Raw genomic sequence first — 27,154 nt, forward strand, 5'->3', positions numbered from 1 at the left:
ACAAATTTAATCTCAGACTTACCTAAATAAAGAATTCATAGAGCATCTATTTATAATACAGTACTCTCACTTATTTTCTCTGGCCATTTTTCAGACTTCTTAGGAACCCCTTCTTTATTTACTTACCTTTAATTTCTTGTTTCCTTAGCTTTCAGTTTGCTTTCATTGTCTTCTATGTCTACGCCTGGCAAGGAAGGGCTTCAGTTTGGTGTGGAAGCCAACTAACTAGTTTTCTCCGCCTCCTATTTGCCTCTTTCTTAGACCAGCTCCCACTCTTATTTTTGGAGTTCTAGAAACCATAAATCTATCTACTCCATCACACCATTGTTACTTTTTGTCCTCTCAAACTCTTCACACAGTATTTAGCCATCTTGATCCTTTGGTCTACTCTCCTTAAACCGGTTTCACACAGAATATAGAGTCAAAAAGCATCTTAGCCTAGTGCATCTCAACTATACAGGCCCCACAGTGTGTTTTAGAAATTTGTAGTGGGCCTGCAAGGTGGCTCAAGCCTGTAATCCTAGCACTCTGGGAGGCCAAGGTGGGCAGATCGTTTGAGCTCAGGAGTTAAGAGCAGCCTGAGCAAGAGCGAGACCCTGTCTCTACTAAAAAGAAAGAAAAGAAAAGAAAAGAAAAGAAAAGAAAAGAAAAGAGAAAAGAGAAGAAAAGAAAAGAAAAGAAAAGAAAAGAAAAGAAAAGAAAAGAAAAGAAAAGAAAAGAAAAGAAAGAAAGAAATTGACCAATTAAAAATAAATAGAAAAAATTAGCCGGGCATGGTGGTGCATGCTTGTAGTTCCACCTACACAAGAAGCTGAGGCAGAAGGATTGTTTGAGCCCAGGAGTTTGAGGTTGCACTCTAGCCCTGGGCAACAGAGTGAGGCTCTGTCTCAAAAAAAAAAAAAATTGTAGGGGAATTTTGAGTTGTCACAATTACCGGGAAAAGAGGTAGCTACCAGCAGGTAATTGAAATGCTAGACAGCCTGCCATGTAACAAGTCCACACAATAAAATATTGTCCCACATTCCATGAGACTTTTGGATGTCCTGCCAGATAGTTACTTATGTATCTAAGACCTAGACTCTAACTCAATTATACATATGACAAGCTTTTTTTATTTAGTTTTGACATGAACTAAAATTTCTAAGAATTCTTCTATATGAAAAACAATGAAAGATTATATTTGATATAGGCCAAACGTTACCAAGAAGTTGTTCACCAGTATAATAAAAATCACAGGCTAACAGTAAGCCCCAATGATGCTTGAGGCACAATAGAACACTAAAAGAACACATCTGTTGCAGCTGCAACTTTCACATTTGCATTTATTGTGTATAGGTGCAAGCAAATGACTACTTTTTAGGTCTTAGCCTTTATATTTAGAAATATACATATATATATAATTTTTTTTCCCCCTGAGACAGGGTCTCCCTCTGTTGCCCAGGCTAGAGTGCAGTGAGGTCATCATACCTCACTGCAACCTCAAACTCCTGGGCTCAAGAGATCTTCCTGCTTCACCCTCCTAAGTAACCCGGACTACAGGCATGTACCACCAAGTCTAGCTAATTTTTCTATTTTTGGAGGGGGTGGGTTGTCTTGCTCTTCTTCAGACTGGTCTCAAACACCTGACCTCAAATGATCCTCCGTCTTCAGTCTCTCAAAGTGCTAGGGTTACAGGCATGCACCTGGCCTAGAAATATATATTTTGCTATTTTTTAAAAAATTTGTTTCTCCTTTATAATACAGCTAGGATATTATCTTGTTTTGTTTGTAGATGGGTTATATTTTCCATGAATTTCAATGCAGAACAGTTTAATAAAAACAGGTCTATTCAGGATATATTAATATAAAGGATATTGGCACTAATTAAATTGAGAACCACTAACATGACAGATAGACCACTCTAAGATTTCCTGCTTGTTCTCCAGGCTACTGTTCACCATAGGTGCACACCATACACCTCATTCCCATTTTCAAGGATCCTAATAAGCTTTTTTTAGGATCCTAGGCTATTTTATAGAAACTCGGATGCTATAGAAGATGATCAAATTTGTATAGTTAAGAATTGAAATTGCTCTGGGAGTCCGAGGCAGGTGGATGGCTCAAGGTCAGGAGTTCGAAACCAGCCTAAGCAAGAGTGAGACCCCATCTCTACTAAAAAATAGAAAAAAATTAATTGGCCAACTAAAAATATATAGAAAAATTAGCCAGGCATGGTGGCACATGCCTGTAGTCCCTGCTACTCAGGAGGCTGAGGCAGGATCGCTTGAGCCCAGGAGTTTGAGGTTGCTGTGAGCTAGGCTGATGCCATGGCATTCTAGCCCAGGCAACAGAGTGAGACTCTATCTCAAAAAAAAAAAAAAGAATTGAAATTGTCTCACATATGGGATCTTGTCTGATGCTCACGGGAGTCCTACAGGAATAACAAATAAAACATCTTTCTAAAGATTCTTCTTATCAACGCAATGTATTATACTAAAAACGAAACAAAAAGCACTTTGCTTGTTAAATTACTGAGCCGCTGCCACATCTTCCCTTGTGAGCTTTCAGAGATCCCACGGGTTAAACCACCAAGATCCTCAACCAGGCGGGCTCGGTGGCTCACGCCTGTAATCCTAGCACTCTAGGAGGCAGAGGCGGGTGGATCTTTAGAGTTTAGGAGTTCGAGACCAGCCTGAGCAAGAGCGAGACCGTCTCTACTGAAAAAAATATATATATAAATTAGCTGGACAACTAAAAATACAGAAAAAAATTAGCCAGGCGTGGTGCGCATGCCTGTAGTCCCAGCTACTCGGGAGGCTGAGGCAGGAGGACTGTTTGAGCCCAGGTGATTGAGGTTGCTGTGAGCTAGGCTGATGCCACAGCACTCCAGCCCAGGCAACAGAGGGAGACTCTGTCTCAAAAAAAAAAAAAAAAAAAAAAGATCCTCAACCAGATAAAACCTTAGAATTTTATTCTTTAAGGTTTACTTCAGCCTCCTCATGTGGAGATGAGAAAACCAAGATCCAAGAAAAGTTAAGCGACTTGCCCACGGTTCTGAGAAGTCATTTTGCGAAGCAGGGTGTACGAATATATGGAATGGCCTATTATATGACACTCACTTTTGTCACCGCAAATTTTAGATGAAAAGTCTGACGTGATCAACGACAAAACCCGACACCAGCTGAAGAGACAAGCGGCGAGCCCCACCCCGCGCTCTGCGTCCCGCCCCCAGGCTGTCCGCGACAGTGCCTGACTGGTGGCCAGCACTGGGGGCCTCGAGGGGTCCTTCGTACGGGCTCCCGACGTGCTGCCTGAGCGGGTGCGCGGGCGGCTTCCGGTGTGGGTGACGAGTGGTGGCCAAAGCAGGGCGACAGGCAGGGACGCTCAAGCAGGGACCATGGCGGACGGCGGCTCGGAGCGGGCTGACGGGCGCATCGTCAAGATGGAGGTGGACTACAGCGCTACAGTGGATCAGCGCCTGCCCGAGTGCGAGAAGCTGGCCAAGGTGAGGGGAGGCCGGAGGATGACTGTTGGCGGGCGCCAGGGGCTGAGTCACGGCGCAGAGCCCGCTTAGGCCTCAGGGAGCCTGTGAGCTGAAGCGTACATCCCCCCTTTGCCTGTCCAGTCTCGGTTGGGTCTGCATGAGTGGGAGCCCCCGGGTCTGTCCAGCTAGGACTGCGGAGTACGCTCGTGCATGTAGCTTCCCAGATCCTCTCCAAGACAGGTGATCACTTCGTCCCCTTAGATTTGGGGCCCGGTTTTGCTTTTTGCCTTTTTTTGGATGCTGTTTAAGTAACGTTTACCTTAGTATTTTCCTAGGGCTTAAGGCCTCTTCGGTATTCAGGCTAGATCAGAGTTTCAGTTCTGTTGCTGAATCAACAGAACGACATTTATGTCGTTATATCGTTTATGAGTGACGGCGATGTGCCTAGTCTTTGACCAGGAGAAGGGGCAGGAAAGTGATAGTACAAAGATGTTTAACAAAGAACCCCTGTCCTTCAGGAGTTCATGTACATAACGAATTAGTCATGTCATGCATGGTAAAGCGTTACCGAACACAGAGAAGGAAGCTGTGCGCCCTTAATGGTGAGATAGGAGAAGGTTTTACAGAAAAGCTGATATTTGTATTGAGCCTTGACGAATTAGTAAGATTGGAATGGGGCGGAGTCATTCCTGGAGAGGGAATTACAGAAGTAATGGCAAATACGTACTATTTGTAAGTACGTTACAGTGTAGTAAAGTCACGGGCAAAACAAGTGTTAAGTGATGCATCTCAGTTCTTAGAAGGAAACCTTTTTAATACTTTTTTCCAAAAAAAAATTTTTTTAGTGGGGCTTTCCACAAAACAATGGTGGAGAAAGATAATAAAGTTGATAGATAACGTATTTCTTAGGTTCAGTATGTTTGCTGAGGGGGAGCCATAAATTCATCTCTGAGCTTTCCAGAAGGTAGTGTAAAGAAACATTACCAGTTACGTAAGGGTGGGAAAACTCAAATGCCTTCAGTGCCAGGCAGATATGATGACATTTACTGAGTACCTTTTACAGTGCTAGGCCGTCAGCTTACATGCACTAACTCATTTGATCTTCACCTCAGCCCTATACAATAGGTATTACTATTCTTATGTTACAGACAAGGAAAGTGAGGCTAGAAAAAGTTGAGTCACATGCCCCAAGATCATACAGCTAGTAAAGTGGTGGAGCCAAGATGCAAACCCAGGCAGACCGATTTTAGATCTTGTGCTCTTACCCACCATGCTATCCTGCCTACTGAGCCAAGTGTGATGAAAAACTGAACTTCTAAGCACCTGCCCAGAAAAAGGAGGCAACAACTCTTCACCTCCAGTTCATTTTTGACAATTGTGGATGAAGGCCAAGCCTTGTCAGTGCTGCTGATTTGAGGGAGAAACCAGAAATATGGATTTCTATATAAAATATCTTAATATTTAGAGAAACTGGACACAGATCTGTTTTAAAATACTATTTTACAGATCAAACAAAACATACCCACAGGCCACAGTGAGCCTTTCAATCTCCACTTTGGAATTTATAGAATAGTATCGATAAGGAAGAAACAAATCATTTGTCTTAGAGAAGTACAACTAAATTTTCCATTTACAGTTCCTTCTGTTAGCAGCCCACTGTGTGCAAGACTTAGTGCTAGACACTGAGGGGAGTTTAATGATTATTAGACCAAGCTCTTGCCCTCAAATAGCTTATAGATCAGTAAGAAAAAAATACTTCACTGCTGTAATTGTTCTGATGATCCTAGTGTGGCCTTCATTTAGGACATTGCTATGTTCAAGACAGTTGAAAAGACTTGCAAACTCAAATGCCAGATGCTTTTTTAGGTGTTCAGTGGGTAATGGAAATGTTTAAAACAATGTTGGGGCATGTTAAAATAGATAAAATTAAGGCCATTTGGATTCTGATTTTTTTCTTTTAAGCCATTGTGCCAGCTGAACAAAACAAGGTATATGGGTGGATACTTTTAGTGGGGGTTGTTCAGGGAGAGGGCTGGGAAGTGGGAGGGTATAAAAAAATCTTTTTTTTTTGGATGCACATAGATCCACTTCAACTTTTAGATTTGATGGTTGTCTTACAGTCATGCTTAATTTTTTTTTTTTATGTTTTGCTTTGTGTTCATTTCATATTTTTAACCATTCTGCCAAACATAAAAACATCATTAATATTGCATTTCTACATTGGAATATATGGAACATTTTAGTTAGTATGCATTCTTTTAATTTGAGCCCATCAATAAAACTGAAGAAAATTTTGTTATTTTTACCTGTAAGAAAACTTAAAGTTGAGGCAGCTTAAGTGATTTATCCAAGGCAGATCAATCTCAGGTCTCTAGGCAACAGGAATAGTGGGGGTTTTGTTTGTTTGTTTGTTTGCAACATCCTACTACCTCTTTAAGGGATTATCAATTATGTCTTTATTTCCTTAAGGTATTTTTTATTTTTAATGTGAAACACCCTTGGAGATAAAAATTATCTGTATAAAGACTTAATAAGAATGGATCAGGTGAGAAAATCACATATAGCAGAAGCCATCAAAAGGCATACTAAAGTCTAGACTTGGGTAGTAAAATTCCAAAATCTAGATTTTTGAATCTCCTGTAGTTGTGACGTAGTAGAACTGTATGTCTGTGTCCTAACACCCACCTAGCAAATAATAGTAATAACTAATATTTATTGTTGTATAAATTCTATTAAAATGTTAACACTATGATGATGATATAGTACATATGTTCCAGGCATACCTTTATAGGTATTGATTTAATCCTCACACCAAGCCTATAGAGTTGTTACTGTTATTATGCTCACTTCATTGAAGAGAAAAATTAAAGGTCAGGGAGCTTGTGTCTTGCCTAAGGTAATGTGGTAGTAGAGCTGGGATTTAGACCCACGCAGACTGGCTGCAGAGCCTATATTTTTAACCATTCTACCACCTCTGTGATTGTTATGTGAGGACTTTGCATCAGGTTGATGAGATAATAAAAATGATACCAGATTTTTGATGATGGTTATCTCTTCACCTTTATTAATGAGTTAAAAATTAATCTAAAGGGGGCCTTTTCTGAACTGTAAATATATTTAGCAGTTCTTAATACATGGAGGGTTTTCTACCCTCTTTTTGATTATGATATATTTGGCACATGGTTATTTGGAGACTACTTACATTCTCAAATTGAATATATCCTACTGGGAAGATTGAGGTGGTAGGGTTGCTTGAGGCCAGGAGTTCTAGGCCAACCTGGGCAACATAGAAAGACCCCCATCTCTAAAAATAAAAAGTTTTCAAAATTGGATATAGCTTTGGTTCTCCTTTGTCTTAATGTCTTTTCATCTCTCTCTCTCCCTCTCCCTCTCCCTCTCCCTCCCTCCCTCCCTCTCTCTCTTTGAGACAGGGTCTGTCACTTTGTCATTCAGGCTAGAGTGCTGTAGTATCATTATAGCCCATTGCAACCTCAAACTCCTGGGCTTAAGCAATCCTCCTGCCTCAGCCTCCTCAGTAGCTGGGGCTACAGGTGCGTAGCCCTGGCTAATTTTTTAATTTTTTGTAGAGATGGGGTCTCACTTTGTTGGTCAGGCTGGTCTTGAACTCCTGGCATCAAGCAATTGTCCCGCGTTGCCTCCCAGAGTGCTAGGCTTACAGGCGTGAGGCCACCTTGCCTGGCCTGTCTTTTCATACCTTTTGAACACCTGCAGCCTCTTCTTAAGGTAATATTAAAAATAAAGAGGAAATGAAACGTGAAACAGTTTACTGATTGTTAGCAGCCTGAACAAAAGACCCCTTTCAGAAATAGGTCACTTAAAAGTATTGGATTGGCTTTAAATTTCTACTGTTGTGCTACCTTGTTATCATCCTTTTTCTTACTTGTTTGGGTTGATGAACAAATCATTAGAAGATTGGATGTATTTAGAATTTAAAGGAGGCAAACATATAGAATTTATAGATTCCCAGCGTGTATTAATGTTGAACAAACTCATTAGTCATTTACCTTGTTGACAAGGGTTATTTTAATGAGGAAAATGAGTCACAGAATTCACATGGTGGTTTTGGATAGCTCTAGCCATTTTGCTCCTCATGAGTTGAAAGGCAGCATCAAGGAGATGGAATTTCAGAAACTGTGTGAATAGATAGGAAAAGGAAGAAAGAAGATATTTAGCCATGGGATTGAAAATGGAAAATTGGGAGAAAAAAGGGGGATGATTTGAGAATTGGAGATTATATTTAGTGAATTTGATAGTAGTGCCCTTCATACATAGCACTAAATTGTCAGCCATGTAATTTGTCATATCCTGCTTATTGTGACAGTACAAATCAGGAATTGTAAGCCATTAAAATGGACTGAATAGTTCAGGTCGATGTCTTTCTATTCATACATACTGTGAGCAGGTTGGTGCAAAGGGAAGCAACAGTTAAACAAAGATCTAGTCCTAAAGGAACTTACAGACCATTTAGGAGGTAAGATATATACATTAATAACTGATATAGGGTGTAAAAGGATGTACCATAATATCTACAGAAGCAGCATCATGTGTTTGGCATGATGCAGCACACTGAGCTGCAGTGGTGAACAATACAGACATGGTCCCTGCTCTTATAGTTTCCATCCTAGTGAGATTAGAAAAGCAATAAACATCAAAATAGAATATAGTTTGGGTTGATTACAGAGCAGAGTCAGTAGGGTTGAGTGGTAAGGAGGAGGTGCTAAGTGTCTACTGATGTTAGAGAGCAATTATCCAAGAATGCTTTTCTGAGAAGGTGGTATTTAATGTCTTGTCGATACTGCAGACCATGGCTGTAGAGTGATGTGTGATTCCCTCACACGTTGCATGCAGCTTTTTAGTATCTATGCTTCCGAATAAGAATGCCATATGTTAAACTACACTCTGTTGACCACAGTTGCATGTGTAATATAATAGTAATTGCAAATGTGGCAGGAGATGACTGTCAGTAAACAGTATTTTACCTTTTAACTATTTTTGCATTTGATTTTGTTGCCAGGTAGAAACTATGTCCATATGGAGATTACTTTGTTGTTTTTTTTTTTTTTTTTTTTTTTGAGACAGAGTCTCACTTTGTTGTCCAGGCTAGAGTGAGTGCCGTGGCGTCAGCCTAGCTCACAGCAACCTCAAACTCCTGGGCTTGAGTGATCCTTCTGCCTCAGCCTCCCGAGTAGCTGGGACTACAGGCATGCGCCACCATGCCCGGCTAATTTTTTATATATATATCAGTTGGCCAATTAATTTCTTTCTATTTATAGTAGAGATGGGGTCTCGCTCTTGCTCAGGCTGGTTTTGAACTCCTGACCTTGAGCAATGGAGATTACTTTGATCAAAGCAAAAGGTGTGATTTAGACCAGTATGGTAAGGAAGCACTGCAGTGTGTGGATGGAGCTTTGGACCTTGAGGCAAGAGCCCAGGGATCTGGTTCTGCTGACTCCTTTTGTGGCTGAGCATGTCTTTTAAACTGTTAGGTGCACCATCTCTTTAATATCTAAAATGAGATGATTGAATTAAATAATCTTTAGCAATCTTTCTAGTCTTAAGATTCTTTGATTTTTTTTTTTTATGATTTATTAGCCTTGAACTTCGGAGAATTTATAATTTATTCATTGTTCTTTTCCTCTGGTGAACATTTAGCCAGCATTTATTATATATATGAGCCTCTAGAACTTGCAGAACTGGTGCTCTCCTTTGCATAGGAAATATTGTTAAAATATGTTAGTAATTGTATGTTTCAGATTTAATTAAAGTAAGTTCAGGCCAAGTATGGTGCCTCATGCCTATAGTCCTAGCACTCTGGGAGGCTGAGGTGAGTGGATTGCTTGAGCTCTGGAGTTCAAGACCAGCCTCAGCAAGAGGGAGACCTGGTCTCTACTAAAAATAGAAAAATTAGCTAGGGGTCATGGCACATGCCTGTAGTCCCAGCTACTCAGGAGGCTAAGGCAGGAGGATCACTTGAGCCCAAGAGTTTGGGGTTGCTGTGAGCTAGGCTGACACCACAGCACTCTACCCAGGGCAATGGAGTGAGACTCTGTCTCAAAAAAAAAAAAAAAATTAAATAAATAAATAAAATAAGTTCAGATAGTGGTTATATAATACGTATTCTGCACTGCATAGAAAATTCATAGTTTCAAAGTTATCTTAGAGCAGGGCATGGTGGTATGCACCTGTAGTCCCGTGAGTAGGTGGCTGAGGTGGAAGGATCCCTTAAGGCCAAGAGTCTACCAGCCTGGGCAACATAGCAAGACCTTGTTTCTTTAAAAGAAAAAAGTTATCCTGGCAGCAGTATTCTGAAAAGTCCAAACATTATTTGTACCCTTAATTCAAAAGCGATTTAATTTCTTTCATCAGTAGGACAGGATAGTACTGTACCATCCGTGAATGTCATTAAGATTAAAAAGTTTTATGGTTAGAAAAACAAATTTTTTTAAGGCAGAGTCTCACTCTGTTGCCCGGGCTAGAGTGCCTTGACATCAGCCTAGCTCACAGCAACCTCAAACTCCTGGGCTCAAGCAGTCTTTCTGCCTTAGCCTCCCAAGTAGCTGGGACTACAGGCATGAGCCACCGTGCCCCTCTAATTTTTTTCCTGCATATTTTTAGTTATCCAATTAATTTCTATTTTTAGTAGAGACGGTCTTGCTCTCAGGCAGGTCTTGAACTCCTGACCTCAGGCAGTCCTCCTGCCTCGGCCTCTCAGAGTGCTAGGATTACAGGGGTGAGCCACCACGCCTGGCTGAAAAACAATTTTTGAATAAAACCCTTCTCATCACTTCCACTATTGTCAGAGTTGTGTGCATGATATTTATTAATATCACTATCTTAAATAAATGCAGTTTTTTGCTGTTAAGTTGATTTTGTTCATATCAAAATGTGTCGTTCCTAATAGGATGACTTATTTTAGTCCTGGTGTATTATCATTTAGGTTTATAAAGTCATGGAAGAATTAAAACAGGGGACAGGCGTGGTGACTCACACCTGTAATCCTAACACTCTGGGAGGCTGAGGTGGGAGGATCACTGGAGCTCAGGAGTTTGGGACCAGCCTGAGCAAGAGTGAGACCCTGTCTCTGCTGAAAATAGAAAAAAATAGCTGGGTATGGTGGCATAGGTCTGGAGTGCCAGCTACTCGGGAGCCTGAAGCAGGAAGATTGTCACTTGAGCCCAGGAGTTAGAGGTTGCTGTGAGCTATGATGATGCTACTGTACTCTAGCTGGGGCAATAGAATGAGACTCTGTCTCAAAAAAGAAAGAAAAAAAAAAGAAAAATTCCGTTTCCTATCCTTTTTAGTACAAAATATTATTTTTGCTTCTTCTCAAGACTCCATGTTTTAAAATACTTGTTAAAACAACTTTATAGGCCGGGTGCGGTGGCTCACGCCTGTAATCCTAGCACTCTGGGAGGCCGAGGCGGGCGGATTGCTCGAGGTTGGGAGTTCGAAACCATCCTGAGCGAGACCCCGTCTCTACTAAAAATAGAAAGAAATTAATTGATCAACTAAAAAAAATATATATATATATACAAAAAATTAGCCGGGCATGGTGGCGCATGCCTGTAGTCCCAGCTACTTGGGAGGCTGAGGCAGCAGGATTGCTTGAGCCCAGGAGTTTGAGGTTGCTGTGAGCTAGGCTGACGCCACGGCACTCACTCTAGCCTGGGCAACAAAAGTGAGACTCTGTCTCAAAAAAAAAAAAAAAAAAAAAAAAAAAACTTTATAAGGATATCATTCATTTTCCCATTTTTATCCTTCAAAGACACATCTGCCAGCTAGAGGCTCTGGGTAGAACAAGATAAACAGGTGTTACCACACTGAGTTGATAAATTAGAATCCAAAACAAAGATTTGTTTTTCTTAAGTGTTAAATCATTCTTGTCATATGTTCAGTTTCTTCTAGGCATTTTCAAATGTTAAAAATAACATGTGGGCCCCAAGGAGGGAACCACTGACGTATGGAATCCACTGGAGAAGCAAGCACTGTCATGAAAAGGAGAGAAACAAAACAAAAGTAGTTATAGGGTAGTCCTTTTCCTCTGGAATAGGCTGTGTTGATTTTTCCCTTTCTGTGTTAGAAACATCTCATTTTAGATGAGTTATTTGGTTTCTGTTGGTTTTGTTGTTTTCATTGTTCATTTTTTCATCTTTTGTTTTAGGAAGGAAGACTTCAGGAAGTTATTGAAACCCTTCTGTCTTTGGAAAAACAGACCCGAACTGTGAGTAGTTTATACTGAAAACCTCAGTTACCATTAATTTCATTTAACATTGCTCCATTAACTTTCAATGTATTTTCATTCTTACAGGCTTCTGACATGGTGTCTACATCCCGTATCTTAGTTGCAGTAGTGAAGATGTGCTATGAGGCTAAAGAATGGGATTTACTTAATGAAAATATTATGCTTTTGTCAAAAAGGCGGAGTCAGTTAAAACAAGTGAGTTCATGATTCCTCAAAAAACAAATATATTTGCATTTAAATAGGACTTTTAGAAAACTATTCTATGAATCTGTTTAAAATGTGTTAAATCAACATTGCAACATCCTGGAGGGTGTTTTAAAATTCTACCCACGTTCTCATAATGACACAACTGTTTATACTTCTGTTTTTTCTTCCAGTCTTTATATATTTGCATATTTTTTTACAAAATTGTATTTGGAATGTTGATGCAGCTTTGTTCTATTTCCATGTTGATCCTTATCTTTGTTTTTATTATTTTAAATGGTTGTATTATGATCCATCAAGTTGATAATCTGATTTACTTAATCATATCTCTTTTATTAAACACGTAATCTTTAACTTATTTTTGAGACCATTTTTAGACAGATTACTCATTTTGTTTAAAAAGTATATAAGTTTTCTTTTAGTGTTTTTGTGAACCTGGATTTTCTTCACTGTTTCCTTATTCTGCTTAAGATATTCTTCTGCTTGAGGTATATTTAAATGCTCCTCTATAGAAGTAGATTCCATTTTTCACATTTATATCTCATCTTTAAAATGCTGTTCCCTGAGTAGCTTCTGGGTTCTTTGTAGAGATATGGGGGTCTCGCTATGTTGCTTAGGCTGGTCTCAAATTCCTGGCCTCAAGCGCTCCTCTTCCCTCCACCTCCCAAAGTGCTAGGATTACAGGTATGAGCCACTGTGCCCAAGACTTATAATTGTCCCATAGAGCTATGATCCCCAAACCCCTGGCCTCGAACTGGTACCTGTCTATGGCCAGTTAGGAACTAGGCCGCATAGCAGGAAGTGAGAGGCAGGCCAATGAGTGAAGCTTCATCTGTATTTACAGCCGCTCCCCATCACTCATTCACATCACCATATGAGCTGGGTCGCATGCTCCCTATGAGAATCTAATGCCTGATGATCTGAGGTGGAGCTGAGGCAGTGGTGCTAGCACTGGGGAGCGGCTGCAAATACACATTATCATTAGCAAAGAGGTTTGACTGCACAATAAATGTAATGCACTTGAATCATCCTGAAACCATTCCCTGACCCCATCTGTTCACTGTCTATCACTTTGAACCCAGGGGGTCTCTCCAACTATAACATGACATGGTGTCTACATCCCGTATCTTAGTTGCAGTAGTGAAGATGTGCTATGAGGCTAAAGAATGGGATTTACTTAATGAAAATATTATGCTTTTGTCAAAAAGGCGGAGTCAGTTAAAACAAGTGAGTTCAAGTTCTTTAATGGCTTACCTATATTTTTTTCAGAAGCAGCAGGGCGTTCACTTCTCATCAGAGTATTGATGTATAGTAGTCCCTTCTTATCTGTAGGGGATATGTCTCAAAATCCCAAGTGGAGACCTGAAACCTTGGATAGTACTGAACCCTATACACACACTGTTTTTTCCTCACTAAGTCAAGAACTCTTTCACCTTTTAATCTAAAGGAGGAGGCAGTTTTTGGCTTCTCCTTGGCATATCCAAATTGGCAGCATCACTAGTATTGTGCTTTGGGGCCATTATGAAATAAAATAAGAGTGACTTGAACACAAACACCAGGATACCAAGACAGTCGATCTGATAACCAAGATGGCTACTAAGTGACTAGGGCTGGTAACGTAGACAGCATGGAGATGCTGGATCAGGGATGATTGGATGGCATAAGATTTCATCCCTACTCAGGATGGCCTACAATTTAAAACTTACAGATTATTTATATCATTTTTGCACTGTAGTTGACCTTGGGTGACTGAAACCACAGAAAGTGAAAGCACAGTATGGGGGAAGTACTATGGTTGTGTTGGGTTTTTCCCCCCCTCCCTCTGATTTCTGTTAATGTATTTTTTGCACAGCTTTTAGAATTATCAGGTTGTGTGCTCTCCTAGAAATCATTATTATGATTAATTTTAGAGGGATCATGTATTTTGTGAGATACTAGATGTCCTAGGGCTTTGCACTTACTCAAAGAGTTATATTTTATAGTAAAACCTTAGCTTTCTAGAACCCCTGAGTCTCTGAACAGCCTATTTTTCAGAGAGTTCAAAGTTTCACCTGAGATACTTAAACATTAAATGTTTTTCATGGAAATCATTCTAAGATAGGCTATTTACTTTTTTGCCATCTTAACCAAATTATATTTAATGTAATTGAACGTTTTCTTGATGACGCAGGGTCCTAATTATTATTATCAATAATTATGATATTTTATTTAAAAATCCACATTTGGGATTGGCAAATGATGGGCCACAGATCAAATCTTACCTGCCACCTGTTGTTGTAAATTAAGTTATTGGAACATAGCCATGCCCATTTGTTTATATATTGTCTGACAGCTTTGAGTTACAAAGGCAGAGTTGAATACTTACCACAGAGACTATGTGGCCCACAAAATCCAAAATATTTACTTTGTAAATATTTGCAAAAATTTACAGAAGATATTTGCCGATCCATGACCTAGGTAGAATATTAGAGCTGGAGAGAATGTAGTCCAACCACTTATATTACCTATGAGGAAACTGAGGGCAAAGAATCTCTTGTGTCATGTTTTTTTTGTTGTTTGTTTATCTGTTTTTTGAGACAGAGTCTCACTTTTGTCCAGGCTAGAATGAGGGCCGTGACATCAGCATAGCTCACAGCAACCTCACACTCCTGCGCTCAAGCAATCCTTCTGCCTCAGCCTCCCAAGTAGCCGGGACTACAGGCAGGTGCCACCATGCCCAGCTAATTTTTTTTTCCTACATATATTAGTTGGCCAATTAATTTCTTTCTATTTATAGTAGAGACGGGGTCTCGCTCTTGCTCAGGCTGGTTTTGAACTCCTGACCATGAGCAATCTGCCCACCTTGGCCTCCTAGAGAACTAGGATTACAGGCGTGAGCCACCTCGCCTGGCCAGTCATGTTTTATCGAAGTGCAAGTGGGTGACTGTGGCTGCTCTTCCCACCCATATGAGGGAACTGTTGAGCCCTTTGCCTCTGCCACTGCCTCTTTTCTCCTAAGTCACAGGATCTGCTGGTCCTGGCTTCCAGCCACTGTGGAATTCTGCTTTCTCTTCTCTTTTTTCCTTTTTAGTTTGCTGCCATTTCTTCCGTGCTTTTTCTGCTTGCCTACATCTTTGCATCTGAGGGTTTCCTAACCTTTATTGATTTGTTACTGCACATTCTGTACTTCTTAGCTAACAGTGAGATTTTGATCTTCTTGGACATAGCAGTAGTGTTGCTTGGGAGGACCAACTTTGAGCATAGCTCCTCCATTAATAAAGTACGTTTTTTTCCTGCATGAGGAATTAATTTTACTTATGAACAGTTTTTAATATTTTAGGCTGTTGCAAAAATGGTTCAACAGTGCTGTACTTACGTTGAGGAAATCACAGACCTTCCAATCAAACTTCGATTAATTGATACTCTACGAATGGTTACAGAAGGAAAGGTGAGTTTTCTGTTGACATAACTCACAGCGATAAGTACTGTCTTTTCTGTATTCAGAGGTATTTGTGTATTTAGACATTTTATATGAGTGTGTGTGTGTTTTTAAGAAATACACAAAATGTCATCACTTTAATTCAACCAATATTATCTTTGTACATCTCCTAGTATCTTCGCATATACAAATGAATATATTTAAATAGTGACAGTCTTGCTATATCCAGGTTTTTCTAGGAATTAGTGATCTTATCCCAAATTTATATGTGGCTTTTTAAGAATGAATAAAAATTCTACAAGGCCAAGGATGTAGAGAGGCCATTTTAGGCATAAGGGAAATTATATATAAAGATACCAAAATAAGAAACACACGATATACTTAGGAAACTGCAAGTAGTTTGATATTATTGGAAATTAAGGTTTTGAGGGAAGGGGTTGCTGCAGAGCAGAGGCTGAGGGGTGAGCAAACCTAAGTATAACATTCATTCCCTAGACTCATTAGATTATACTGTAGTTATATTTTTAATATTTAATTTTTTTGACATTATAAATCCACTAAAACTACTTATAGCTACAAAAAATGCTAGCCACTTTTATACCTAGCAAGATTAGATATTTTTAAAGAAAATAACCTTATATTTAAGATATGTCAGATTTAGAGTTTGGTTGAATTGTACATGTTAGACTGTATATACTCTTTGTAAAGTGTGTTATTTTTCAAGTAACCAAAAAGCACTTTCCATTTTCTTTGTCATTTATGTGGCTTGTGGTTCTGTTATTTGTTAAACAGTAATTTCATATTTAGATTCTCAAAGCAAAGTTGCAAAATATGGGGAAGGTTTGTAGGAACATTTTCTTAAAAATTATGGCTACATTTGTGAAATATAAAATATTTCAGTTCTTTTTGTACAGAGGGTAAAATGCAAAATAGCTGCAAGATAAATACTCTTGTAACTAGTTTGAAGAATTGTTCATTTCTACCTTTTAAATTTTAACACATTTCTACAGAAATTTTGATAATGTAAATTTCTCTTATTTGTAGATTTATGTTGAAATTGAGCGTGCTCGACTGACTAAAACATTAGCAACTATAAAAGAGCAAAATGGTGATGTAAAAGAGGCAGCCTCCATATTACAAGAGTTACAGGTAAGGTGTTGCATTTTGAAGTTTGTAAAACTGTATGTTTAGTCCATAATATTTTCTTGTGGAAATACAGGGTTGGGTATCCCATTTTCTAAGTGCTTGGGAAAAGAAGTATTTTGGATGAAAGACTGTAAATGGCATGTTTTCATATTTGAAATTGTAATTTCAAAGTTACTCCTTTGGTCCCCAACCCTAGGGCTGTGGTCCAGTTTCGGTCACATCACTTCCTCCCACCCCGGTCCGTGGAAAAATTGTCTTGAAAGAGTACATGCTGTATTTGACATTCTTGAAAAGACAAATCTGTAGTGATGGAGAATAGATCATTGGTTGTCTTATCAGGGCTTATGAGTGGTGGAAGTGTGTGACTATAAAAGGGTGGCATGAGGGAGTTTTTTGGGGTGATAGAACTGTATCTTCATTGTGGTAGTTACCCAAATCAATACATGTGTTAAGCCGGGCATGGTGGCTCACGCCTGTAATCCTAGCACTTTGGGAGGCCGAGGCGGGCGGATTGCTCAAGGTCAGGAGTTCAAAACCAGCCTGAGCGAGACCCCGTCTCTACCAAAAAATAGAAATAAATTAATTGACCAACTAAAAATATATATACAAAAAATTAGCCGGGCATGGTGGCGCATGCCTGTAGTCCCAGCTACTCGGGAGGCTGAGGCAGTAGGATCGCTGAGCCCCGGAGATTGAGGTTGCTGTGAGCCAGGCTGACGCCACGGCACTCACTCTAGCCTGGGCAACAAAGTGAGACTCTGTCTCAAAAAAAAAAAAAAATACATGTGTTAAAATTCATAGAACTTTACACCAAAAGGAAAAAAATCCATTGGCAGTTATAATTTCCTAGAGGTAACTATCTTTTAATATAATTGTCATCACTTTCCCTGTATGTGTGAATGTTCTTATTATTTAACAAGAGTGAATATTTTAATATCTATTTAATTTGTTGCAATTCACAAAAATTACTATTATAAACTTATTTGAGGAATTACTCTGCTAGGTGGAAACTTATGGGTCAATGGAGAAGAAAGAGCGGGTGGAGTTTATTTTGGAGCAAATGAGACTCTGCCTAGCTGTGAAAGATTATATTCGGACACAAATCATCAGCAAGAAAATTAACACCAAATTTTTCCAGGAAGAAAACACAGAGGTGAGCATATCCCTGACTGCTTATTTACTTTGAAAGCATTTGAATAAAAACCATAAACCCAAATTTATATTATTGACCTTTTTGCAGAAATTAAAGTTGAAATACTATAATTTAATGATTCAGCTGGATCAACATGAGGGATCCTATCTGTCTATTTGCAAGCACTACAGAGCAATATATGATACTCCCTGTATACAGGCAGAAAGTGAAAAGTGGCAACAGGTAAGAATATATATATTCTTATAATTGACATTGATACTTCTTAGGAAGAAGGATATGCATTTTTTATTTCTTTTCAAATCATTGTAACTACAGTAATTAGATGAAATTATATGGTGCTGCTTTCTATTCAGTGTTGATGTTCAGTATATCCTTACTGATTCAGATTAATTGGGTCGGTAGTCTAGATTATGTACCACTTTTGAAGTAATGTAGGCTTACTGTTTAAAACATGTACAACAGGTCCCCTAACAAACGTTGCAGATAAACACTCAGCATTACCTCGGAAAGTTATCTTACAAAAACTGTTTTAATGTACTTAAAATGTATATTCCACATTTATGCTGCTAACTTGTTATAAGAGCTTTTTCTTTATACATATATCAAAAATGAATGTCAAAAAAAGTCAGCTGACATAGTAATTCAGATTAGCAAAGATTTGTTGTAATAGTTTTATGGAAACTAAGTGCCACAGAAAGACAAAAAGACAGCCTAGTAAGATTTTTCCCCCCTAAGACTTTTTGGCTACAAAGTTAAAAATGAATATATACAGTTATTCCATGACTTTCCATTTCTTGCCAAAATTTCCATTATGTTTTTAGTTCTTACATGTAACTAACCTGTTGCGTTATGCAACATTTTTAGGCTCTGAAGAGTGTTGTGCTCTATGTTATCCTGGCTCCTTTTGACAATGAACAGTCGGATTTGGTTCACCGAATAAGTGGTGACAAGAAGTTAGAAGAAATCCCCAAATATAAGTAAGTACTTATAAAATTATGAAATTAGCATGGTATATCTCAGTAGAAACACTATTTTTTAAAAAAATTGATTAACCTACGTGTATACTTATTCATTGGTGGCTGATAGATTGTATTAGAGAATAAAATTAGAGATAATAAAGTGGTGAAAGATAATAAATTTTGTTAGCATTGCATTATAAATTAATGTAATAGGATTATAACATGCTTTATTCTAAACTACTTATCAAGTAGAAGTTTTATATCAAGCTTACTTTAGCAGCTTTTGATTAATCATTTCATAAAGTTTTATCACTAGCAGTTCAGGGGTTTGTGATTTTGGAAATAAATACTTCTAAAAATCTGTTCTATAAAACAGATTTGCTTCCTCATAAGCACAACGGGCTTTTTAAAAATTTATTTCATTAGTACATTTACAGCCAGTTATTCCAAATATTGGCAAATACAATAAAGGAAAGAGCAGATGTTAAGTAGGGAAATGCTCTATTCAGAATTAACGTGGAGCCAGGTGCAGTGAGTGGCTCATGCCTGTAATCCTAGTACTTTGGGAGACCAAGGCAGGAGGATCACTTGAGGTCAGGAGTTTGAAACCAGCCTGAGCAAAATCAAGACCCCGTCTCTACCAAAAATAGAAAAAACTAGCCAGGTGTGGCAGCATACGTCTATAGTCCCAGCTACCCAGGAGGCTAAGGCAGGAGGATCACGTGAGTCCAGGAATTTGAGGTTGCAGTGAGCTATGATAACACCAATGCATTCTACTTGGGTTTCAAGTTCTAGACTCTGCCTCAGTCAATGAATCAAAGTGGAAAAAATGGTAGTAAAGTTGGTAAATAATAATCAAATTGTGTCTCATTCTAAATAAAAACTAATTAAAACTTGATATTTTTTGAAATTTGATATTATATTAGTTAATACTTAATTTTTATAGATTTGGTATATTAAGTTGTATACAATTTACAGGGATCTTTTAAAGCTTTTTACCACAATGGAGTTGATGCGTTGGTCCACACTTGTTGAGGACTATGGAATGGAATTAAGAAAAGGTTCCCTTGAGAGTCCTGCAACTGATGTTTTTGGTTCTACAGAGGAAGGTGAAAAAAGGTGGAAAGACTTGAAGAACAGAGTTGTTGAACATGTAAGAATCCGGCATGATAGAGATGACAATTTTTATTTAACCTTTAGTGAATTTACTTTTTAGAATTATCTTAGAATTAAACTTTAACAAATTTGAGCATATACTATTTTATTTTTCAAGTTTGATAATCAGATGTTTCTTTTAGATGTTATGTCTTTAATTCTTCACATTAGGATTTTTTTAATGTTCAGTGTAATAATGATGTAAATTTGGTGTTCACATATTTACTCTGAATTTCTCAAAGCATATCAGAATTTATCTCATCCATCTTGCCTTTATTGTCCTATTTTTGGCTTCTCAGAAAAGATAATTATATTTGAACATGCTTATTTTGAGAGGACTTCTCAAGAATCCAAAATCTTATAGCATATAAACCAAAAGAAATTTTCTAAGAATGGGGTGGGGGTGTTATTTCTGTCTGATATTTACTTGCTAGTCTTGGAAGTGGGTCATATGTCTTAAGCCTGAACTTTGATCTTATTATTGCCACTATAAACTGAATTATGCCAACATTCATTCATTAAGGTAACAAACATTTATTGTGAGTTTTCTGTGTGCTAGACACTGTACAGAGTGCTGGGGCACATGGGCAAATAAGACATGATCCCTACCTTCAAGAAGCTTAAATATCATAGCAAAGGTGTGTTTATAAATAAAAAAGTATTGGAAATGTTATTTGGGTACAGTGTATAGAGAGTAGAGTGAGGCATAAGGAGAAAGAGAGAGTTGGTTGGTTCTACCTGGGTAATGGTCAGGGTAGATATGTAGGAATTGATGAGTGAAGTGAAACATTTATAAGAGGCATAAGAAAAGGGAAGGAAATCTTAGTAAGGGCATGGAAGCACAAGCCATCAGGGAACTTAAAGAATGCCAAGAAAAGCGGGGCGCGGGGTGGCTCACGCCTGTAATCCTAGCATTCTGGGAGGCCGAGGCGGGCAGATTGCTCGAGGTCAGGAGTTCAAAACCAATCTGAGCAAGAGTGAGACCCCGTCTTTACTATAAATAGAAATAAATTAATTGGCCAACTAATATATATAGAAAAAATTAGCCGGATATGGTGGTGCATGCCTGTAGTCCAGGAGGCTGAGGCAGCAGGATTGCTTGAGCCCAGGAGTTTGAGGTTGCTGTGAGCTAGGCTGACACCACGGAACTCACTCTAGCCTCGGCAACAAAGTGAGATTCTGTCTCAAAATAAAATAAAAATAAAAATATATATAGAAAAAATTAGCCGGGCATGATGTTGCATGCTTGTAGTCCTAGCTACTCGGGAGGCTGAGGCAGAAAGATCGCTTGAGCCCAGGAGTTTGAGGTTGCTGTGAGTTAGGCTGACGCACGGCACTCTAGCCTGGACAACTAAGTGAGACTGTCTCAAAAAAAAAAAAAGAATGCCAAGAAAAGTTGGAGCTGTAGAAAGGATCTGGGTCATAACAGATTTTATATGCCCCAGTAGTGAAAACTTTTAAAAAGGATAATATCCAGGCTTGTATTTATTAATATAAAACCCCCTGTGGGAGTGAGTGTAGAGAATGGATTTGGAGAGATATGTAATAATTATGACTAGAGATGAGAAGACTAGTTAAGTAAGTGGCTGTATGGACTTGGATTAAGGCAGTAGCCGAGGGATTGAAGCGTGCATGGAATGGAGTTGTTTTAAGAAAGGAAATCAATGGAATGCAGTCATTGATTAGATTTAAAAGATGACGGAAAAGAGTAGAATGCTTCTCAGGCTTTGTGATAGGTCGGTGTTGCTGTCAGCCCTGATAGAGGCAGGAGGAGGTGCAGCTTCTTCAAAGATGAGTTCATTTTTCTCCCCACTGTTCCCCATTTTTCCTTGTGAGTGCTGTTGTTTTTTTAACAGTGTTAACCTTGAGAATAGTAAAAAATAATTCCAGCTCCTTGGTAGGATGAGTTGAAAGGATTGCTTGAGCCCAGGAGTTCAAGATCAGCCTGGGCGATATAGTGAGACCTCATTTCAAAAAAGAGGAGTCTCTAACTTCAGCACCACATCCAGTGAAATTTAGGAAATTTAATTTGAAGTTACCTTTAAGTAACTTAAGTTAGAATGTTAGTAAAGTGATAAGTGTTTTGAGATGATCTCCTTTTTTGAATTTTAGCCTTTAAAATATTTGTGTCATAATTAGAAAAGCTTAACTTTAGATTCTTGCATTTAGCAAAAATATTTTAGTACAGTTATAATTTTAACCACTAATTTAGTTAACACAAGTATATGTTGACTATATATTTAAAGAGGTGTGTAGAGTACTCATAATTCATAAATAATTACAGAAATCAAAATATCTAAGTATTTAGTCTGTTATTGAAGTTTAGAACTAGTTTTCTTCCAGTGGTAGGCTATAGAAAAAGAAAGGCTCTGTGTCTGATATTTTATTTTATTTTATTTTTTTCTTTATTTTCCTTTTGGCAAGAGCAAGTCCTCACATGATATTTTAAATAAACTTATTTAGATATGAAAATAAATGGACTTTAGCCTTACCGACAAATGTTATGTATTCTCCCTGCCCTCTCTTCTTTCCCCAGAATATTAGAATAATGGCTAAGTATTATACTCGGATAACAATGAAAAGGATGGCACAACTTCTGGATCTATCTGTTGATGTAAGTAGTAAGCGTCATTGTTTGAGTTATTTGTAGCCATTTTGAGTACCGATTGGTTCGTAAAAATTAAATGAGAAAATCCATTGTTTTATTATTTAATTTTATGTTTAGGTAATAGAAAGTTTCCCAAGTTATCTTGAGCCTAAATAGCTAGTTTATGTAATAGTTACATTTGTATTGTTTATGCTAGTTAAAATCGTCACTTAAATATATTTTATTTTGATTAATTTGAAGTCCAAAGTACACATATCATATGTTTAGGTTTTCCACAAAAATGAACTGTATAAATAAAATAAGTAAGGAAGTGAAAATAAGCGAATAAGTGCAATTCACCTGAAAAAGTCCCAGGACTTGTTAGAGCAGTGTTGTATGCAGGTCTCTGTTTCACACTGACAAAATGTACAGCACACAAAAAGAAAGGAATTATCTGAAGTGTTTAGTAATGGCCTGAAAAGGGATTTCTGTCATTGGAAGGAGTTGTGACAGTTCTACTGATAAAGAAGAGTCATAGAATGTTAGAGTTGGAGGATTTGCTCCTTGGTTAATTCTTTAGTTCTTCTCATTGGTGAGCCAGTGTACCAGAGTCCTTGGAAGTCAGATGTCTTGCTTGTGGCTACATAGTTGCCAAGTAACAGAGCATATGTGCAAACCAGGCATCTCTGGAAACAAATTAGCTATCCCATACTGCCTTTTAAGGGGAAACATTGTAGAAAAGGAATAGACCAACTTGCCAGTTGGCCTGGGCTCTTATTCCCAAAGACCGGCAGTATTCAGTTTGTAGGTAGACAGATTCACACTCAGCCCTGATGAGTCGATTCAGAATCTGTTTATTCCCTAAACTATCAGTAAAATAAGTACATTATTACAGAAAGTCAGCAGTTGCTAACTGTTCATAAATTTTTAGCCCTGCATATTCTTGGATAAAGAGTTTAGACAATGCACACCTGTAATCCTAGCACTCTGGGAGGCCGAGGTGGGGGGATTGCTCAAGGTCAGGAGTTCAGAACCAGCCTGAGCGAGACCCCATCTCTACCAAAAATAGAAAGAAATTAATTGGCCAACTAATATATATAGAAAAAATTAGCCGGGCATGGTGGCGCATGTCTGTAGTCCCAGCTACTCGGGAGGCTGAGGCAGTAGGATCGCTTGAGCCCAGGAGATTGAGGTTGCTGTGAGCTAGGCTGATGCCACGGCACTCACTCTAGCCTGGGCAACAAAGTGAGACTCTGTCTCAAAAAAAAAAAAAGAGTTTAGAAAATGGTTTCCTCAAGTTTTGTTTATTGTCTGTAATTATTCGTCTTAATCCAGTGTCTTTCTCTCTTGTAGGAGTCTGAAGCTTTTCTCTCAAATCTAGTAGTTAACAAGACCATCTTTGCTAAAGTGGACAGATTGGCAGGAATTATCAACTTCCAGAGACCCAAGGATCCAAATAATTTATTAAATGACTGGTCTCAGAAACTGAACTCATTGATGTCTCTGGTTAACAAAACTACACACCTCATAGCCAAAGAGGAAATGATACATAATCTACAATAAGGGTCTTAATGCTTTTAGAAAAGAATTAAAATTGGACGTCATTAAAAAAAAAAAAAAAAGACTGTTATGGTGTATATGTTGGTTTTTTTTTTCTAATCTCAGCTCCTTTGTCTAAAATTTTTAAATAGTGAATATATTTGAGGCCTCTTTTAACCTTCAGTTCCCTGAGTTCATTGTTAACTTTGCATTTGCAGTTGGTGCAGAAATATAATACATTTTTATTGTCTGAATACACACACAAAAATGTGTCATAATTTACCCAATATGTTTTTCTATCATTTGAAACCTTTTTAGCTACTGTTTGTTTTCATTCAACTAACAAACATAATATTAATAATAAAAGCAGTATATGCACGTTTACTTTCTATAGTTACCTCTGTTTCTAAACATTTCGTGGGGTACTGATTTGACAGGTGTTTTTTAAATAAAATTAATTCTGTTGTAAAGCTATCAGTCATTTGGTAGAATAAAAAAGCATAGAACATACAAGGTCATTTGGGATACAGTTGTGATTTGTGAAGAATTTGTATTTTGCTATTGTGGCAGAACGTCTTTAGACTGAGCATGTATGGAACAATCTGGTAGGCTGTAGACTTAATTTTTTTTTTTTTTTTTTTTTTTGTCGTCAAACTGGTTTCAGTCACAACAGCTTGATTAGTTTTCCCTCCTCTGACTTGACCAGTTGTTTAAGAAAATCAAGCAATGACATCATGTTGACACAGGCTATTGGGTGTTAAATCCTCTCTATAGGGTAGTAACTTTTTTTTTAGTGGGGACTATTTCCCCCCCTTCTTTGTATGGGTTTAAATTTAACACACAAAGTTGTTTTTATAAGGCTTATTTGTGGCTTTAACTTAAAGGTCTAATTACATCCTTGATTTCTAAATTTTCATTATATGAACATTGGATAACTTAATTTTTTAAATGCTTAAAAAAATGACAAAAAAGGGGCCAGGCACAGTGGCTCACACCTGTAATCCTAGCACTCTAAGGAGGCCGAGGCGGGTGGATTGTTTGAGCTCAGGAGTTTGAGACCAGCCTGAGCAAGAACAGGACCCCGTCTCTACTAAATATAGAAGGAAATTAATTGGCCAACTAAAAGTATATAGAAAAAATTAGCCAGGCATGGTGGCGCATGCCTGTAGTCCCAGCTGTTCTGGAGGCTGAGGCAGGAGGATTGCTTGAGCCCAGGAGTTTGAGGTTGCTGTGAGCTAGGCTGACTCCATGGCACTCTAGCCCTGGCAACACAGTGAGACTCTGTCTCAAAAAAAAAAAAAAAGACAAAAAGGAAGCCTTCAGGCCACCATCATGGTAAATAGTATAGCATTAAAGTATTTTCACAGAGTTAAAACGAAAGTAGTGAGGCCGAGGCGGGTGGATTGCTCGAGGTCAGGAGTTCGAAACCAGCCTGAGCAAGAGCGAGACCCCGTCTCTACTATAAATAGAAAGAAATTAATTGGCCAACTAATATATATATGCAAAAAATGAGCCGGGCATGGTGGCGAATGCCTGTAGTCCCAGCTACTTGGGAGGCTGAGGCAGGAGGATTGCTTGAGCCAGGAGTTTGAGGTTGCTGTGAGCTAGACTGACGCCACGGCACTCACTCTAGCCTGGGCAATAAAGTGAGACTCTGTCTCAAAAAAAAAAAAAAAAAAAAAACGAAAGTAGTTTTACTATCAAAAGAAGCATCGGAAATCAATTGATATGAGCAAATTTGGAAGCTTTTTTTCCAAGAAACAGAAAAATTAATGTCAGAAGGTTATTTTAATGAAGAAAATGTGAAGTCTACTGTTTTTGAAACAGTCTTGCTCTGTCACAGAGGCTAGAGTCCAATGGCGGCATCATAGCTCACCGCAACTTTAAACTCCTGAACTCAAGTGATCCTCTTTCCTCAGCCTCCTGGGTAGCTGGGACTACAAGTGTGTGCCACCATGCTTGGCTAATTTTTCTATTTTTTGTAGAGACAGGTTTTGCTCTTGCTCAGGCTGGTCTCAAACTCCTGACCTCAAGTGATCCTCTTGCCTCGGCCTCCCAGAGTGCTAGGCATGAGCGACTGCACCCTGCCTTGAGGTTACTTTTTAAAAAACTCAAAATGAAGAGAAAAAACCTAAGCATTTTAGAAATGGCATTTCATAATTAATTTTCCATTTAATTCAACATTGTCACTAAACTGATTTCATAATCCCAGGACTGGGGACAATTATGGGACCTCTGTAATAATTATGCTGAGTCATGGTGAATTATGACATACAATATTAATCTAATTATATTCTTTGGAAATTTAAGGCTTTGGTCACATTAATAATATCAACATCCATCTGCTGTCACTTATCTTTAAAAAAATAAAAATATGGCAAGTTCATTAACATTAGAAGTCCACACTACCAATAAGGATATGGTTTTAATTTTATTTTGAATGAAAAGGATAGAAAATAAAATTTTGCATTGTTAATTTGTAAATAAAGTTGGAGCTAATTTGAATCTAGCTTCTCATTAATTTCCTCTTTCTAAGGACTCATTATCATTGAGCTTGCCAAACCTGGACTGTTTGGCCAAATATGTTGCTGTAGAGATCTCTGGTCTTTAACACACTCAGCTTCAAGCTAGACTCTTTGTGTATTATGATTTAGTGCTGTCGATAACTGTCCTTGATCTCACTTGGGTTGATTAGTTGTTCATCCATTTCTTGTTTTTTCCTGTTGAACATTAATCAAGCAAACTTAGAAGTTATTTACCAATTTATTTTCTTAGTGTTACCAAAAAAAAAAACAAATCCGTTAGCTTGAGGTATTCAGAAGCTAAATTAATCCTGTTTTACATTTCAGACCTAAGGCTGACATTCATGAAAATAATAGAAGCCTTCATTTTAAATAAGGAGAAGATAACATTTGATTCATTATCATTTTCATTAGTGTATTAACCAGCAGGAGAAATGATGAGCCATTTTTTAAAATTTGCTTTTATTTTAGAGTTCAATAACTGCTTTTATAATTATCCTCAATTTCCATATTCGTATTGAATCTAAAAAACTTTTTTTTTTTTTTTTGAGACAGAGTCTCGCTTTGTTGCCCAGGCTAGAGTGAGTGCCATGGCATCAGCCTAGCTCACAGCAACCTCAAACTCCTGGGCTCAAGCAATCCTGCCTCAGCCTCCCAAGTAGCTGGGACTACAGGCATGTGCCACCATGCCCGGTATATATTAGTTGGCCAATTAATTTCTTTCTATTTATAGTAGAGATGGGGT

The 27,154-nt window shown here is 38.2% G+C and overlaps 2 protein-coding genes across 3 annotated transcripts in view; one reads left to right on the plus strand and one right to left on the minus strand.

The window, feature by feature from the left end:
* PITPNC1 (phosphatidylinositol transfer protein cytoplasmic 1) overlaps positions 1 to 3,204 on the minus strand; it is a 260,223-nt gene extending 257,019 nt beyond the window's left edge. Inside the window, exon 1 of the mRNA XM_012747303.3 lies at positions 3,099 to 3,204. The gene's annotated coding sequence lies outside the window, so the exon portion shown is untranslated. The remainder of the gene's footprint in view (positions 1 to 3,098) is intronic.
* A 65-nt stretch (positions 3,205 to 3,269) lies between these two features.
* PSMD12 (proteasome 26S subunit, non-ATPase 12) lies at positions 3,270 to 25,656 on the plus strand. Of its 2 annotated transcripts, XM_012747301.3 has the most exons (11): positions 3,270 to 3,484; positions 11,646 to 11,705; positions 11,793 to 11,921; positions 15,250 to 15,357; positions 16,393 to 16,497; positions 17,498 to 17,647; positions 17,735 to 17,869; positions 18,512 to 18,624; positions 19,585 to 19,759; positions 22,298 to 22,375; positions 23,702 to 25,656. In XM_012747301.3, the coding sequence occupies exons 1-11, from the start codon at positions 3,377 to 3,379 to the stop codon at positions 23,909 to 23,911; spliced, it is 1,371 nt and encodes a 456-aa protein (XP_012602755.2). In that variant the 5' UTR covers positions 3,270 to 3,376; the 3' UTR covers positions 23,912 to 25,656. The 2 variants fall into 2 exon arrangements, with proteins under 2 accessions (XP_012602755.2, XP_075850805.1); XM_075994690.1 differs by lacking the exons at positions 3,270 to 3,484; positions 11,646 to 11,705; positions 11,793 to 11,921 and adding an exon at positions 13,015 to 13,157.
* Positions 25,657 to 27,154: the final 1,498 nt, after the last annotated feature.

Source organism: Microcebus murinus, chromosome 18 (assembly GCF_040939455.1).
Source record: "Microcebus murinus isolate Inina chromosome 18, M.murinus_Inina_mat1.0, whole genome shotgun sequence".
Classification (NCBI taxonomy): Eukaryota; Metazoa; Chordata; class Mammalia; order Primates; family Cheirogaleidae; genus Microcebus; species Microcebus murinus.

Bases quoted from the DNA above. Each gene is read 5' to 3' on its own strand.
- PSMD12 (XM_012747301.3), top strand. From the start codon at position 3,377: ATGGCGGACGGCGGCTCGGAGCGGGCTGACGGGCGCATCGTCAAGATG. The intron at 19,760-22,297 runs GTAAGAATCCGG...TTCTTTCCCCAG, and splicing joins AGAACAGAGTTGTTGAACAT to AATATTAGAATAATGGCTAA. The intron at 22,376-23,701 runs GTAAGTAGTAAG...TCTCTCTTGTAG, and splicing joins TTCTGGATCTATCTGTTGAT to GAGTCTGAAGCTTTTCTCTC.